At 45.5% G+C, this 16,986-nt stretch overlaps 1 protein-coding gene across 1 annotated transcript in view; it reads left to right on the forward strand.

Moving 5' to 3' along the window:
* Nucleotides 1-16,986, forward strand: part of CCDC192 (coiled-coil domain containing 192) — a 937,988-nt gene that overhangs the window by 708,074 nt on the left and 212,928 nt on the right. The window contains exon 6 of the mRNA XM_086963041.1: nt 3,446-3,578. Coding sequence (XP_086819167.1) covers nt 3,446-3,578 — 133 coding nt within the window. The remainder of the gene's footprint in view (nt 1-3,445; nt 3,579-16,986) is intronic.

Here is a 16,986-nt window from a genome sequence, read left to right on the forward strand (position 1 = left end):
CCACCAGCATGCACTACATCAACAAACAAGGAGGCACAAGATCTCTCGTGCTATCACAGCTAGCACAGGAAATTTGGGACTGGGCTCTACAACGTCAAATACATCTCCAAGCTATCCACGTACCCGGTGTGGCCAATGTGCTGGCGGACGCGCTCAGCAGAGCCCTCTCGGACAACCACGAATGGGAACTCCACCAACCAACGTTGGAGTACATCTTCCGACAGTGGGGCCGACCGCAGTTGGATCTCTTTGCAACTGTTCTCAACAGGAAATGTCTAAGGTTTGCGAGCCGGCATCCTCACAAGGAGTCGAGTGGGAATGCTTTTTCAATAAATTGGTCGAACGCCTTCAGTTATGCATTCCCTCCTCTGCCGCTCATTCCACGTCTGTTACACAGAATGAGATTCCAACCATGTCGGATGATCCTGATCGCACCCAAATGGCCGAGACGTCCTTGGTTCTCAGATCTCCTCCTATTCTCCCTGACACAACCGATACGGTTGCATCCGCTACCACATCTTCTCACAATGCATCAAGGTCAAATATGCCATCCGGATCCAGCATACCTTCAACTTCATGCTTGGAACCTGAGTACTATGAATTTGCACACATGAATATCGACAAGGATTGTAGGGCAGTGCTATCAAATGCTCGAGCACAATCTACTGTCAAAACTTACCAGCTGAAATGGAAGCGTTTTTGCGCTTGGTGTTCCACTAGATCACTAGATCCCATGTGTGCTCAGCCAGAACAAATTTTGCCATTCTTTTTGTCGCTAGCAAAATCAGGACTATCTCACTCCACCCTTAAGGTTTTTCTGGCTGCTATCTCTCGTTTCCGTCATGATGGCATAACATCTTTGTACTCTTCCAGGATCATAAGACAGTTCTTCAAAGGCCTTTTTAGGATGTTTCCTCCAATCCGTCGACCTCCACCTTCATGGCGACTCAACCTAGTTCTGTCTCAGCTGCTTTTGCCTCCATTCGAGCCCATCCATTCTTCCAATCTGAAGTTCCTCACGTGGAAAGTGGCTCTGTTACTTGCTCTGACCTCTTCTAGACGCGTCAGCGACATTCATGCTTTTACTATACAGCCACCGTTTTTGCAATTTTCCAACGAGGCTGTTACCTTGAGAACAAATCCCAGTTTTATTCCTAAGGTTCCCAGTGACTTTCATCTCAATGAACCTATTGTTCTTAAGACTTTCTTCCCTGCACCTCAATCTGCAGCGGAGCGCTCCTTACACACTCTGGATGTGAAGCGCTGTCTTAAATTTTACATTCAACGCACAGCTACCTTCAGAAAGTCTGATCAATTGTTTGTTGCATATGGCCCAGTATGCAAAGGACAACCCGTAACTAAACAGACTATCACCAGATGGATATCGTCTGCCATATCCTATTGTCATCAACGGGCTGGCAAGCCCCTTCCTGCTCCTGCTCGAGCTCATTCCACGAGAGCTGTGTCGACTTCTGCTGCCCTCTTTGCGGGGGTACCTCTAAGACAAATCTGCAGAGCTGCTACTTGGTCCAGCAGCCATACTTTCACGAAGCACTACTGCCTGCAATCAACAGATGCCGCGGATGCGGCAGTGGGTCAAGCGGTGCTGCGGAATCTTTTCCATTAAAGGTGAGCCTCTGTTGCTACCCGCCTCCAGTCATAAAGGTATTGTCATGTTTTTGGTTTTTTATTGCTTATTGAGTGATAAGTTATGCCTAAACTTAATTTGTATCTTCCCTTATGACTAATGTATGTTTTACTGCTTTCTATTCTTATTCAAGCATGTGAATCTATGAAAGACACCCCTAATACTGGAGAAGAACATAAGTTACTTACCTGTAAACTGTGGTTCTCCAGTATTGGTGTCTTTCATAGATTCACATGCGACCCTCCCATCCTCCCCTCAGAGGCTCTCTTCTCCTCAAACATTTATACTTACTTGTGCTACGAAAATCTGAGGACTTGGGCTTCTGAGGAGAAGGTTCTAGAGGAGGCTACAGCCTGATTGGCTGGAATGTGGACCAACACATAATGACTCCTATAAGTTACTAAAGTGAATTCTCCCTTGGGCTTTTCAATGGGCCTATTCTGTTCTATGGTACTTTTTTAAGTTTACATTTTTATTGCATTATATGTATGTATATTTTATTTATAATATTTCTCATATATACATGCATATATTACTGCTATTTTATGTACCGTGGGACTCCCACTTCGACGACGGGGAATATTCAAGCATGTGAATCTATGAAAGACACCAATACTGGAGAACCACAGTTTACAGGTAAGTAACTTATGTTCTTACGCTCCCCCACTGGTAATTATTCGACCCACTTCATTCCTGTCCATCGTTTTTTTCTCAACTTGCCACCTCAGTTTGGACCCAACCATTTATAAATCAGTCCTTCCCTGGCCCCAATAGGAACATTCTAATTCCTTCATGAACCAGAACACAAGCAACCCAAGAACGGTGTTGCCTCAGTTGGGCCTTTTCAGTCGAGTGCAGCTTGGATCCAATGGCACAGTAAGCACGGGACCCACCTTTGGGCCTATCGGTCTCTCTTAAGCATCAAAATGAAGTATACTAAAAGTGATGGATAGTATGCTTGAATTGATTTCAGTTACTCATAATTTCTTGGGTTCACATCCCACTATAACATTATTTTGCAGCTTCATGTTGGACCTAGTCATGTGCAAATCAGTCTTGACCATGCTCCAACAGCAACAGTCAAGCCTGAACTGCCAGGTCCGCCCTGTATCAGAACACAAGCAACCCAAGACCGGTTTTTCCCTGATTGGGGTTTTCAGTCAGGTGCATGCACAGTAAGCATGGGACCCACATCTGGGCGTCCCTGTCACACTTAGGGCACGGCATTGCAATATACAATAACGCGATGGATGGTATGCTCTATTTTATTTCAGTCACCGGTAATTAGTCAGGAGGACACATCCCACTCCATTGTTATTTTGTACACCATTGCATATAAATAAGGACACAGCTCAATGCAAATCAGTGTTGACCCAACTTCAACAAAACCATCCCAGCCCTGACTGCCTGGCCATATGCTAATAAGGCAGAGCAGTTCAATGCTTATTCATGGAGGTGGTGGGAGTACGAAACTCAGAATTCCGCAAAAGCAAACATAAAAGAAAGTTATAGGTAAGTTATTGTACATGATTGCACTCAGTGATCTGCAGTTGTTATACAATAATATGTTACAGTGTGTCTGTGTAAAGCCATGGGTGTTCAAAGCGTACTTAATGTAAGCTGGGAAGTCATAGTTTCTAAAGCTACATTAAACTAACTGTGTAAGATACAGTATGATTTAGTTTCATGTATTCATTATCAGTGTATCATTAACATTGTGCTAAATCATTTTTAGGTATTGTGTTTTGTTTCCGTTATTGCTTGAGTGTTTCTAAAATTAGTTATTTGTCTCAAAAGCAAGTAAGAAGCAAAAGAAAACTAAAGAAATTACAAATGGATTTAGCCCAAGCGAAGCAGGATGGTGCTCTCACTATCATGGAGTTGAAGGAGAAAATAAAGGCTATGTACAAAGCAGTACAAGTCCCTAGAGGTCAGTGTGAAAGCTTTAAAGATTGGGTGTGGGAAAATGTTACTGCAATTATACTAGATTCACGTTGATGCACTGTGTTAACAAAATCCACAACTGTTACAGTAATGAAGAGTTTTATTGACAAATCTGCAGGGAGATCACAGCCATTATTGCCACCCGAGTTAGGGGGCTAAGAGCGAAAGCGAGGGTCCCTAATGTGCTTGTAGGCAATTATCAACACAATAGTGCCTGCAGTACCTGCCACTTTTGTCATTAGAACATACTTGTGAGCACCTTAAGCGTGCCTAAACAATGTTTGCAGATGTTGTCACGGAATGACATTTCAAGCGGGAGCCAAGTAGGCTGGACTTTGCTACTCCTCCTCCAACTTTTATTTCATAGCAGCATTCAGAAGAGAAAGAGGAAATCTCACTCTTTCTTTACCAAGAGCCTCTAAAGTGTGATCCAGCCCCTGATGCAATCATCTTCCATTGCCTGATACCTGATGCTCTGCATCGTAAGATCCTCATTCAAGTAATGAACACTGGAATAGTGCTGCGCTGCCTGCATGGACCCAGGAGCACTTCTATTTTTTATATGAATATATATATTACCTAGTGGCGGTCGCCGCTGGGTAGGTATAGTTAGTACCACATTTCCATAGTAACTATAAATAGTGCCCTTGCAAAGCACTCTTAATTACCTCCCAAATTACATCACTCACGACATGTTCTATGAAATCACAGATAACATCACTGCAACATCTAAAATAACATAATTGATGACAACACTGTGCATGGTGGAGGCACGAATTGTAGGTACTTTAGAGCACGTGTATAGCTACTTGCGATAACTATATCTAACGAATTTCGGTGGTTTTGTTAGTTCAAAATAGTATGTTTTAACTGACAATTTTACCCAATTATACCGTCTCTTTGCCTTCTGTCAAATATATATATATATATATATATATATATATATATATATATATGTCCGTAAGGGTTCCCCCACTGATAACTACAGGGAAAACACAAATGACTCGCACTCCAGGGTCCGTGTAAGAAACGTTTATTGGCGACGCGTTTCGACCAGGCGGTCTTCTTTGTTAGCCAACCAAGTAAACATTACAACAATCACCATTTTAAAGTGCACCAAAAAAGTAGTGAAAATAAACATAGGACCACATCCCAAAAACAAACTACAAATCCTGTAGGAACTACAATTAAGTAGAAGAAAGACTCTATAGTGCAATTGTTAACTTGATTCTGTGCTTGAATTTAAATAAAATAAAATAGAACACATTTCATTATTTAAATGACATGGGAAGTCTGTACATAATACTAAATAAGTCGAATTAAATAAATTGATTAAATAAATAAATTGACAGTCTGGCCAAGTGGCCTGTGTAAATAAATCTAAAGCACTGGATGTATTAATCCATACATTTGCACGGGATTAGAGTAAAAAAAAACCATAAATTTAGGCCAAGTGGCCTCATATCTCCTCTCGGCGGGGACAGAAATATAACATGTTTACAGATTAACAATTCTTGGTAATGAAGAGGAAGGAAGACAAGATATACGTCCTGGCCCAGTGTATATATATGTTTCCAGCAGAACGTCCTTTGCGGGGGGAGCGTCTAACTGCTGGTGCCGGTGGCGAGGTCAGGACATCCTCGCAATATTTCACAGCAGCAAACCTCTTAATACAAAGACAGCGCACTCCTCTTGGAATTTTAATTTCAGTTTAATGACCTGTTTTCTTCCTCCATGGTGGAGGAAGAAAAAAGGTCATTAAACTGAAATTAAAATTCCAAGAGGAGTGCGGTGTCTTTGTATTAAGAGGTTTGCTGCTGTGATATATATAGAAAAACAAAAGTCTAAAGTTACATATAGTTGGGTGAGAATCGAAATTCCTAGCATAGTAACGGTAAGTTTAAATTCTATTAAGGACACGGAGGCGAGGATTAAGCTTTTCTTTCCACGCTTTATTCTTTACACCAAAACACAGCAGCCAGAAAAGCACCAAAAAAAGTTTCTGTCCCAACATTATAGGGAAATACAAAGAGAACACACAACAGAGTCCGCCAATACAACTACAAATCCCATCAGTCCCTAGGGGCACATGGCGGTTTAGTCCTTCCATAGTGTCCATATCAGATAGAAAAGGCATCCATGCCTTTAAGGCAGCCATGACCCCGAGCTTCCCATTATGCCTCAGGGGTTACAGTCAGGTCAGTTGTTATTTCCGGCTCCTTCTGTCAGGACCCTGGTTACTTCAGCTCTACCTTTTTTCTGATTTTTGTCAGAAAATACTTCTATTTTTGTGTCAAAACCCTTTTACTTCGACGTCTTTTTAGTGTTGGAGTATTTCTCTACTGGTTTTTAGAGAGTTGAGCATTGTTTTTTAGTCTGAAATACCCTCTATTTTTGACCCTTGCACTTCCTGTGGCAAGAAGAAGGCTAAAACAGACTCCCATTCTGTCTGTATTCTATGCCTTCCTTCTAAACATAATCCTAAAACCTGCCCGCATTGCCAGCTGCTGTTCAAGAGAACTCTAAAGGACAGGGAGAGGATTCACCTCTATGGGCTGGCTGAGAAGAGAAAATCACCTTCTAGAGGCAGGTCTCAGATGAAGAAGAGAGAGAGCCTCCACTCGATCTAGAAGTAAGATTCCAGTATGCTCTCCATCGGCGTCGGGCTCGGCGCCTCAAATCCCTTCGGCAGCAAAAACGTCGACGAGAAGACTCGGGAGAACACCGGTCATCAACGAAGAACACAGGTACGTCAAATCCTACGCCGCCCTCAACCCGGCGACGATCGGCATCAAGGAGTGGCTCTCCGTTGGTGCGGGCTCACATAACGTCGAAAGGCAGATCTCCGTCATCGCCGTCTATGTGCCGTTTGATGTCGAGACAGGCTCCGCTGCCACAGTGTCATCGGCATCGAAGCAAACATCTCCGTCGACGTCAACCAGGTTATGATCGACGTTGAGACACGCCTCGTCACCTGAGGCTAGACACTCATCGCCTCCATTGTCATCCAAGCGGCGTTCGACATCGAAGGCTCAATCCTCTCCGACGGCGAGGTATTCGACATCGAGACCAAGAGTGAAATATACCAAACATCGTTCGACGTTGATACGGCGGTCTCCGTCGGCGACGAGAAGTGTCCCGCTCTTGACTCCGGTGATTTCTAGGAGACGTCGGTGTTGAGGGACAGATTGACGTCGAGAAGGATTTCTCCATCTACCTGCTCATCGTTGAGGTCTCCTGCATGCTCAACATCGAAGGCGAGGTCTATGGGCTCCAGACACTTGACGTCACACCATACAACGTCGAAGCACACTGAGATATCGACGCCAAGGAGACGATTAGGCTCTGGGAACTCCCCAGTGATGGTGACACAGAGCTGGTTGACGTTGAGACACTCCCCATCAACGTCACATCGCTCATTAAGACGCCGATCACGCTACAGAAGCCGCAGAGAGTCCTCTCACTCCATTCAGAGCTCATCTCAGACGGTTGCGTCATCACGGAGTGCTTCTGTTAACTCGCAGGAGCCTACAAGATCACCGCCAAAAGGTTCTCCAAGGAGACAACGAACTCCTTCCATCCATCTCTCTCCCAGATGGCTACAACCTCTCCATATTTGGCAGGCAGTGCCCGTAGGTCATGATCAATGGCCTACGGTCTACTCCAGTCCTCTGCACAGATCACCATTGGAGCGTCTTGTGCAGGAAGTGGACAGATCACCCACCACTTGGACCAGAGAACACCGAGGCAGATCCCCTGAATGCAGGTCGACTCAGGGCCATCGCAAGAGGCGGTTACAAGGTCTTGGTCTTCCTCTTCGACACATTCATCCAAAAGGGATTACTCACCTACACTGATAGATAATCTTCCTTCCAGAGTGTCACCTATTCATGATGTGAACACCTTTCATGATGTTCTCACTAGCGAAGCTCAGAAGCTGGGCATCACCATGGCAGCTCCTCAGACAACCACGTCCATCATTTTCGAGACCCTCCATCAAAGGGCTGCAGCTAGGTCATTGCTCCCTTTGGTCCCTGTATCATCGAGCCGGTAATGGATCTCTTCGTCGCTCCATCATCGGCTAAAGCAGCTCCAGCTGGGATCCTAAAAAAATATAAGCCAGCTGCATCAGATCCTCTTTTCCTTAGATCAGGTCCACCTCCGGACTCATTATTGCAGCAGCGAAAAAGACGTATGCATTTTCATCTTCCTCCTCTACTCCTCCGGATAAAGAGAGCAGAGCACAAGATTCTTGGGGACGGAAGGCTTGTGGCTCTGCAGCGTCTTCTTCTCAAGTATCCAACACTGCGGCCCTGCTGAGTCATTATGACAGATCCCTATGGGATTCACTGGAGCGCTTCAAGGACAAACTCCCAAAGGAGGATTAACAGGACTTCTCTGAAATCCTTCAGGAAGGTGCTCTGGTGGCCAACCAGGTAATCAGCACTGCAGCAGAAGGTGCGTCACTAGCAGCACACTCTTAGGCACTTGGCATATGTGCACGACGATCTTCCTGGTTGTGCCTCACAGCATTAAAACCGGAGGCACAGCAGCACATCCTGAAACTCCCTTTTTCTGGCACTTCACTGTTTGGTGCACACACAGACGAAGAAATGGTGAGAATGAAGGCCGAGTTTGAGACCTTAAAGGCTGTGGGCCTGGAGAAGAAAAGGGAGTTTAGGAAGAGATACAGGCCCTACAATCGGAAAAATTACCAACAGAGGGTTCAAACCCCTCAATGGTCACAAAACAGACAGGGCAAATCTCAGTACCAAGGCCGTCGTTCCTCGAGAGGAAGAGGAGGACATCAACAGCAGTCCTCCTCCGCAACAAAAACTCCAGGGAAGCAATGAGTTTCTGCTTCCTCTAGCACCGTTGCACACTCCAGTGGGAGGAAGTATCTCAAGTTACATTCAAGAATGGGGCAACATAACCAAAGATCAGTAGGTGCTAAATAGACTAAAAAATGGGTACACATTACTTTTTTGTGTGTCCCCAAGAGACATTCCTCCGGTAAACTCTCGTTATCTACATCTCGACCTCCTGAATTAGGAAGTGTCGACCCTTCTTGAGAAGCTAGCAATAGAAGAGGTCCCTCCTGCACAGAGAGGAAAGGGAGTTTACTCACGACACTTCCTTGTTCAGAAAAAAGACCACCAAACAAGTTCAGACCAATTCTGGATCTACGTTCTCTGAACAAGTTCATCAAAAAGGAAAAGTTTCGAACTGTGGCACTCCACCAAATATTCCCACATCTGAGGAAAGGCGATTGGATGTGTTCGGTGGACCTCCAAGATACGTACTTTCACATGCCAATCACAACACAACATCGCAAGTTCTTGCGATTCATGGTGAGAACAAAACATTACCAGTTCAAGGTCTTACCCTTCGGCCTAAAATCAGCTCAGAGGGTATTCACCAAATGCATGGCAGTAGTAGCGGCATCATTACATCGCGAAGGCCTGTTCGTATATCCATACCTGGACGACTGGCTGTTGAAGGGGTCATCTCCTCAAATGGTGCGCGAACACCTTCACATCTGCCTGGATCAACTCAATCACTCCACTATCTGGGCGCCAACCTCAACTCCGACCTAGGAAAATGTTTCGTTCGGAGGAGAGATTGTCATCAATGAGAGACAAAGGCCACATCATCCTTCAGGCTCATCAGCCATCAGTAAGACAGGTGGCTTCTCTGCTGGGGTTGATGGCCTCGTGCACTTTTCTCATACCCAACGCCAGATTGAGGATGAGACCGTTACAGCGAGATCTCGAGGTCAAATGGGATCAATCCTTGGGTCAGTGGAACGACAGGATTCTCCTCTTTCCTGCAGCAAAGAAGTCCATTCTCTGGTGCCTGCAACCACAGAACCTTCTGATGGGAGTCCCTTTTCACCATCCTCTTCCAGAACAATCCCTGATCATGGATGCATCGCTTCAGAGCTGGGGAGTGCATCTGGATCATCTTCCAACTCAGGGCAGATGGACCGACAGAGAACAGACGTATCACATCAATATGTTGGAACTGCGGGCAGTTCATTTAGCCCTCAAGGCTTTTCAGCCGTCAATTCAGTCCGGATCGATCCTAGTACAAACGGACAATACAACCACCATGTATTACTTGAACAAACAAGGGGGATCTTGTTCTCGCCCTCTGTCTCTCGAATTTCAGGCGATCTGGCACTGGCTGCTAGCCAGGAACCTATTGATCACGGCAGTCCTTCTGCCGGGAGAGCAGAACGTGCGAGCAGATGCCCTCAGTCGTCACTTCCAAGAACACAAAGACTGGGTGCTCAACGTCAAAGGGGTGGCAGACATCTTTCATCAATGGGGTCATCCTTTCATCGCCCTCTTTGCAGATGATCAAACCAGAAAATGCCACGCCTTTGCATCCAGGTTTTACCGACCAGGAACAAAGGGAATGCTCTTTTGAAAGATTGGTCAGGGACGTTTGCATACGCCTTTCCACCCCTCCTTCTCATTCCGAAGGTTGTGGCCAAACTTCTGCGATCCAGAATGAAGATGATCCTATTAGCACCAGATGGTGGTATACGGACCTGTTGCAACTCTCGGTTTGCCCGCATCGAAGACTTCAGTGCAGGCCGGACCTTCTCACCAAATTGGGAGGGAAGATTCTGCACCCCAGCCTTCCCTCACTCAGCTTGATAGCATGGCTCCTGAAGTCCTGCAGTACGGACATTTGAACCTCCCTCAGGACTGCATTGACATTTTAAGGGAGTCAAAGAGACCTTCCACAAGCACCTCACACTCTCTTAAGTGGAAACGGTTTTACTTGTGGTGTATCCGTAATGGTTGGATTCAAATTGACGGGCAAGAGGAGGTAATCTTGCCATATTTACTGTACTTGGCCAAATCTGGTTTGAAGTCTTCTTCCATAAAAGTACATTTCGTGGCTATCACAGCATATCGTAAATCACCTAACCAACCTTCTTTCTTTGAACTTCAGGTGGTCATATTTTTCCTACAGGGGTTGAAAAAGGTTTATCCTCCGGTTCGACCTCCTTTTCCTCCTTGGGAGTTGAATCTAGTCTTGTCAAAATTGTTGGGACCTCCATTTGAACCCATTCATAAGGCCACATTACAACACCTTTCTTGGAAAGTAGCCTTTCTAGTAGCAATTACATCAGCACGCACAGTGAGTGAAATACAAGCACTCTGTTCTAAAGAACCCTATACGGGTTTCCACCAAAATAGGGTGGTTATGCAAACTCACCCTTCCTTCCTACCCAAGGTTGTGTCTGAGTTCCATGTTAATCAGACAATTTCTCTACCCTCTTTCTTTCCCAATCCTACCACACCAGCGGAAAGGTCGCTTCATTCGCTAGACCTCAAGAGAGTTCTCAAATTCTATTTGGAGGCAATGAAATCCATTAGAAAAGCTAATAAATTGTTTGTAAACTATGGCTCTGTTAGAACAGGCTTCCCAGCTAAGCATGAGCGGATTTTGCGGATTGGCAATCCGCGAATTTTGCGGATTTGCGGATTCGCAATCCGCAAAATCCGCGAATTCCCGCGAATTTGCGGATTTTTTTTTTTTTGTGTTCGCCCGTGTTTCTGCCAGTTCGCGAGGGTTTTTACAATTTCGCAATTTGCGAACTTACCTGTCGGGTCGCAAGTTTTGCGAACTTGTTGTTTCTACGTGTCCAGCCTGTTTGGGACACTCTTCTTCATCACTGCCACTCTCTGTCACCACTGCCACTCTCTGACTACTCATGCCACCCTCTGGCCCACCCATGCCACCCTCTGTTTCATCACTACACCCTCTGGTTGTCCAGTGTACATTATTTTCGGCAAAGCAAAGCACACCTTCCCTGCCTCAAGTGACCTGAATTAATTTGGGGCTGATTAATGTGTCACAGAATATTTTTTTAGCTGGCACCTGCTTCCTTAGTGCGCCCTGATTAGTGATCTTTTGCACTTGCTAAGTGCTTTCATTGTTGCAAAATTAGTTACAACACCTGCCCTGCCCCAACTGACAATAATGAATTAGGGGCTGATTAATGGATTTTAACTTCCAGCCTGGCTCCTGCTTGTCTCCCTTAGCTGTAATTCAGGACCTTTGTGGCATATGTGTAACTATTCTGAGGTTCAGAGCAGGGTCACATAATAGTTTCAACTGGCAACTGAACTCTGGAGGGGCCCCTCAGGAAGCACTACAGGAAATGGCTACTAATGATGTGCCTGAACTTTTGAACCTGGTAAGTAGTTACTTTCAGTTTTGCCAAGATCGTATTTCTGCAATTTTGCACTTATTCGCGGGGCGCGAACTCACGCGAACAGTGCGAGCAGTGCGAGCCAAATCCGCTGCTCGCGGATTTGCGGATTTTGCGGGAAATTCGCAAATCTCGCGGATTGCGGATTTCCCGAAAATCCGCAAAATCCGCGAGCGGAACGGATTTTCCGCCCACGCCTATTCCCAGCTTCTAAAAGATCGATTTCAAGATGGATAGTATCTTGCATAAAGTTGGCCTACCAAATATCAAATAAACCCCTGTTTGCCTCCCCTGAAGGTCACTCTACTAGGGGCAAGGCTCCTATGGTTGCATTCCTACACAATGTGCCGATGGCTGAGATTTGCAAGGCTGCTACTTGGAAGTCGGTACATACGTTTACCAAACATTACTGTCTGAATTCTGACTCCAGAGCAGATACCCAAGTGAACCAGGCCTCCTTGAGGAATCTGTTCCAATGCTAACCTATTGGAGTCTGTATAGGCCTTATGGCTGCTATGTATCTTATTTATTTTTCTTTTTTTTTATTTTGAAAGTTTTATAGAGCGTGAACAAGTTCCTTGCGGATATCATAGCGCTTTAGACACAAATGGGTTAAAAACAGATGAAGAGCTAAATAAAATATAATACAAAGATGAGCCAAAAGAAAATGATCAAATGTAAACAAAGTGAGGTAGCATCAGTGTATAGGTGGGCCACTGTACAGAAATCAAGGAATGAAAGTTAAACAAATATATCAAGCAAATCCGAGCAAACAGATTAGACAAATGTAAAACAAGGTGAGGTTGCAGCGGTGTAAGGGTGGGAAACTGAAAGTCCAGCAAATATGTCCAGCAAGGATGAGCAAGTGATCAACTCTACAAAGTTTTTGGAGGAGCCATAATGAGAACGAAGGTACATTAGTATAAATTCATGTGAATTTAGCTAAGAGGAGAGATTTTACTTTTTTCTTCAAGGAAGCCGTGAATGAGATAAGTCTGATTACTGGAGGAAGGGAATTCCATATCCTGGGGGCCATCCCAGAGAAGGAGTGTTTATATGTCTTCTTCTTGTGGAATCTTTGGGGTTTCAGAAGAAGGTTCTTTGCTCTTCTTGTATCTCTTGAGCCACCCGAGATTGTCAGTTTCTGAGCGAGATAGCTGGGAGGATGAGGGGATGGGCTTGCTATGTTATTCATGTGCTTATGACTATTGATGAGGATCCCCTGAAAGAGAAGGATAAGTTACTTACCTGTAATCCTAGTTCTCTTCCAGGGGTATCCTCATCAAAGTCATAAGCAACCCACCCGCCTCCCCGGACAAGTGAACATGATATATACATCTCTTTGTGAAATGGTCTACGGATATCCGCAAAGAACAACTGACCTAACTGTCAACCCTGAATGACCCCATCCTTCCCGAAATTCAAGAAGTTACTCAAAGTCCTCTTCCTCGAGCGTTCTGGAGCATACTAGAACTCCACCTGGACTTTGAAGTTCCATCATCTCTGTGACCCCAGAGCTGGTTGACTTGCTTATGACTTTCCGCCCGGTTTTGCGCTTGGCTGCTATTGTACAGACTGTACTCGCCCCTGTGCCCCTTGCCACGTTTTCCGTCCTCAATGTGTGTCTGATGCCTCTGTACTTGTTGTGAAGCACTCCGATACCCTCGGGTCCAGCTAGCACTATACACAAAACTTTAATAAAAAAAAAAAAAATGATGGGAAGCTAGGGGTCATGGCTGCCTTAAAGGCACGGTGTCAGTTTATCTGAGTGTTTTCTGTGGGTTAGCTTTTCAGCTTTCTACACTAATGTTTCTTCTTTGCAGCCTATGTGCTGGCAATGTTTTTTCATTATTCCTTGCAGGTTTGTGCTTTCGGCTGTATACTAAAGCAGCTTTTAAATGCTTTCTTTCTCCCTGCTTTATTGGAATGTTTATGTACAAGAGAATTTCTTGCACCATTGCTCAGCATGTCTGGGGAAGGCTGCATTGTGGGTTTTAAATATATATATATATATATTGTCGCTCCAGGTTGTCTACCTTTTGAGTAGCACACGAGCAGCAGCTTGATTTATGTGTAGGTGAGGACGGGGATCCTCTTGTAGATGCCGCTCCGTAATGGATCTGCCCGACGCGTTTCGAAGCTCCATCTGCTTCTCTTCAGGGGCTTTAACGGAAGCGGTGTGCGCACCCGCTGACACACTTCTCCAATTTCCATATGACACACCCGCCGATGGGAGGCTCCAATGAGACTGTGCATTATGGGAAGTGTGGTGCGGAAAGCACACAATCAAGTCCTGTATGGACCCCACAAGTGGGCCTGTCCTCGATCCCATGTACGGCTGCTGTTTCACTTCCGTGACCCCCAAGGATAACGGGGTGGTGCATACTCCGCAGCTGGACTGCCGCGTGTAAATTGTCGCTCCAGGTTCTCTTCCAGGGGATACTCATCAATAGTCATAAGCACTGAATTGTCCCGCCCTCGTGCGGGACCCCGGAGCAATAGCCAATAATATGCATATATCTACATATATATATATATATATATATATATATATATATATATATATATATATATATATATATATATATATATATATATATATATATATATATATATATATATATATACATACATATAAATACACATATAATAACTATATATATATAGATAATATGCATTATACATATGCAGCCTAAAATAACCATACTAGGCTCAAAAGACTGCCCCCAAATGCCTGAAACAAATCTTTACATTTGTTAAATAAAGACATATAAATTACATTATATGAAAATGCAAAGAAGAAAGCACTGCCTTTGTTGTCTTTGAAACACACAACTTTTATTTTCAAAGGTAAAACAGGCAGGACCATAGAGGCAGCTTTAGCCTAGATAGGCTGCATTGTAACAATAGGAAAAAAACTGGCGCCGTGCCTTTAAGACCTCTATGAGCCTCGAGGCTCCCATCATGCTCCACAGGTGACAGTTAGGTCAGTTCTTTTTTCCGGCTCCTTCTGTGAGGATCCTGGAGCATTGAGCTCGCCAGTTGGTGATATTATTTCACTTTCTTCTGGTAGTAATTTTTTGTCTTTACTCGACATCTTTAGTCATTATCTGACTAATTCAACAATTTTTGTGGTTTTTTTACCTTTTTTTCCAGTCATAATGCCTGCCTTATTTATTAAGTGCCCGGCCTGTGGAAAAAAAAATTCCAAATCAGACCCTCATTCGGTCTGTGTGGCTTGTCTTCCATCTACACACAAGCCAGAACTTTGCTACCACTGCAGCAAGTTGTCAAACAGAACTTTAAGAGAGAGGGAGAAGAGCAGGCTTCAGTTCCTGCATGACAGAGGTAAACCGTGAGTGGAAGAGAAGAACTTCACTCCAGGAAACCTTCTTCTCAGCGGAAAGAACATAAGGAAAGAGGGGAGAAGAGAAAACATTGTTCCCCTTCGACTTCGAGGGACAGATCTTCTTCTAGAGTACCAGTATGTTCGAAATCGTCGAAATCAGCGTCACGTCTTCCGTCGACGTCGAAGAAGGATTCGCCGTCGATGAGAGGTGAGAGACGCCATGAGCGTAGGCGATCCAAGTCTGGCTCCCCTACGACTACGAGAGGACGGGACTCGACGTCGTCTCACCGACGTCGACGTTCACCGTCGAGAGGCTCAAAAGACCAGTCAAGGCCGCCATCGAGAGGAGCTATGACACCGACGTCGAACCGGGCATTGGAGGTTTCGACGTCGAAGAGCCCAGGTCAGATGGCGTCGAGGCACACGACGCCGAAAAAAGCCTCGTCGTGGAGGCGCTTGACTCCATCACCTAAGAGACACTCGACGTCGAGGAGACCGCCGTCGAGAAAGTCGACGCCGAGGAGTTCGCCGCCGAGAAGGACGACGCCGAGGAGGTCGACGCCGAGGAGGTCGACGTCGAGGAGGACACTTTCGAGAAGATCACCTTTGGAAAGATCGACGTCGAGGAGACCACGCTCCACGTCTCCTGCAGCTAAAAGGCCTAGAACGGTTTCTAAAGACCGATCTCAGGTTTCTGTGGCTGTTTCTGGGAGTTCATCTTCATCCCCTGGGCTGAAGATAGTACAAATCTCTCCAGAGCCTTCAAGAGCGCCATCGCCTACAGGGGCTAACATCTCTCCACGATGGTTGGGAGAACTCAGAGACTGGAAGATAAGGAGAATCAACCTTCCAAAGTCTAGGTCCAGGTCGCCGGTGTCGGAAAGACCCGCATCAAGATCAAGGTCACCTCTTTTACGAGTGATCCAGTCTCCTGGAAGGCGGCAGCGTACTCCGCAGAGGAAGTCTCCATCCGTGAGAAGGCGGACTTCACCTTCTCCGAGGTCTTCACATCACCGATCACCCAAGAGACGTGATACGAGATCCTCGACAAAATCTACGAATTCGAAGAGATATTACTCACCGACGTTATGTTCGACTCCTCCAAGCAGGATATCGCCGATTGATGACGTAATCACATTTAATGAGGTTCTTTGCCGTGGAGCAGCGAAACTTAATATAGAGATGCCTGTCTCTACTGCGAAGACTACGGTTATCTTCGAAACATTACATCAAAGATTATCATTGAGACTTTTACTTCCTCTGGTTCCAGGTCTCTTGGAGCCTGCCGAACATAAGTTCTTCACACCGGCTTCTTTGGGAGCGGTTCCCTCACGGATCGCAAAGAAGTACAGGGCTCCGGACATTGACCCGTTATTTTTAAGAGCAGAGCCGCAACCTGATTCGGTCATCGTCTCAGCGGCACGTAAAAATCAGAACGGATCGACGTCCTCTTCTGTTCCCCCAGACATGGACAGCAAGACTATGGATTCGGTAGGAAAGAAAATGTGTGCCACTTCTACTTCCTACATGAAGGTTGCCAGCGCCTCCGCTTTGTTGGGTCGCTATGACCGCTCTCTCTGGGATTCCTTATCCCGGTTCGCTGAAAAACTTCCCAAAGAAGACAAGAATGACTTCCTGGAAATCCTTCATGAAGGTGGGCTAGTGTCTAATCAGGTGATTAGCGCAGCTGCGGATGCTTCCGATCTATCCACGCATGGCTATGCTCATGGTCTTTGTGCGAGGCGTTCAGCTTGGCTAAGACTTACGGGACTTAAACCTGAAGCCCAGCACCGCATTTTGAACCCACCTTTT

The sequence above is a fragment of the Lissotriton vulgaris genome, chromosome 3_1 (assembly GCF_964263255.1).
Source record: "Lissotriton vulgaris chromosome 3_1, aLisVul1.2, whole genome shotgun sequence".
Taxonomy (NCBI): Eukaryota; Metazoa; Chordata; class Amphibia; order Caudata; family Salamandridae; genus Lissotriton; species Lissotriton vulgaris.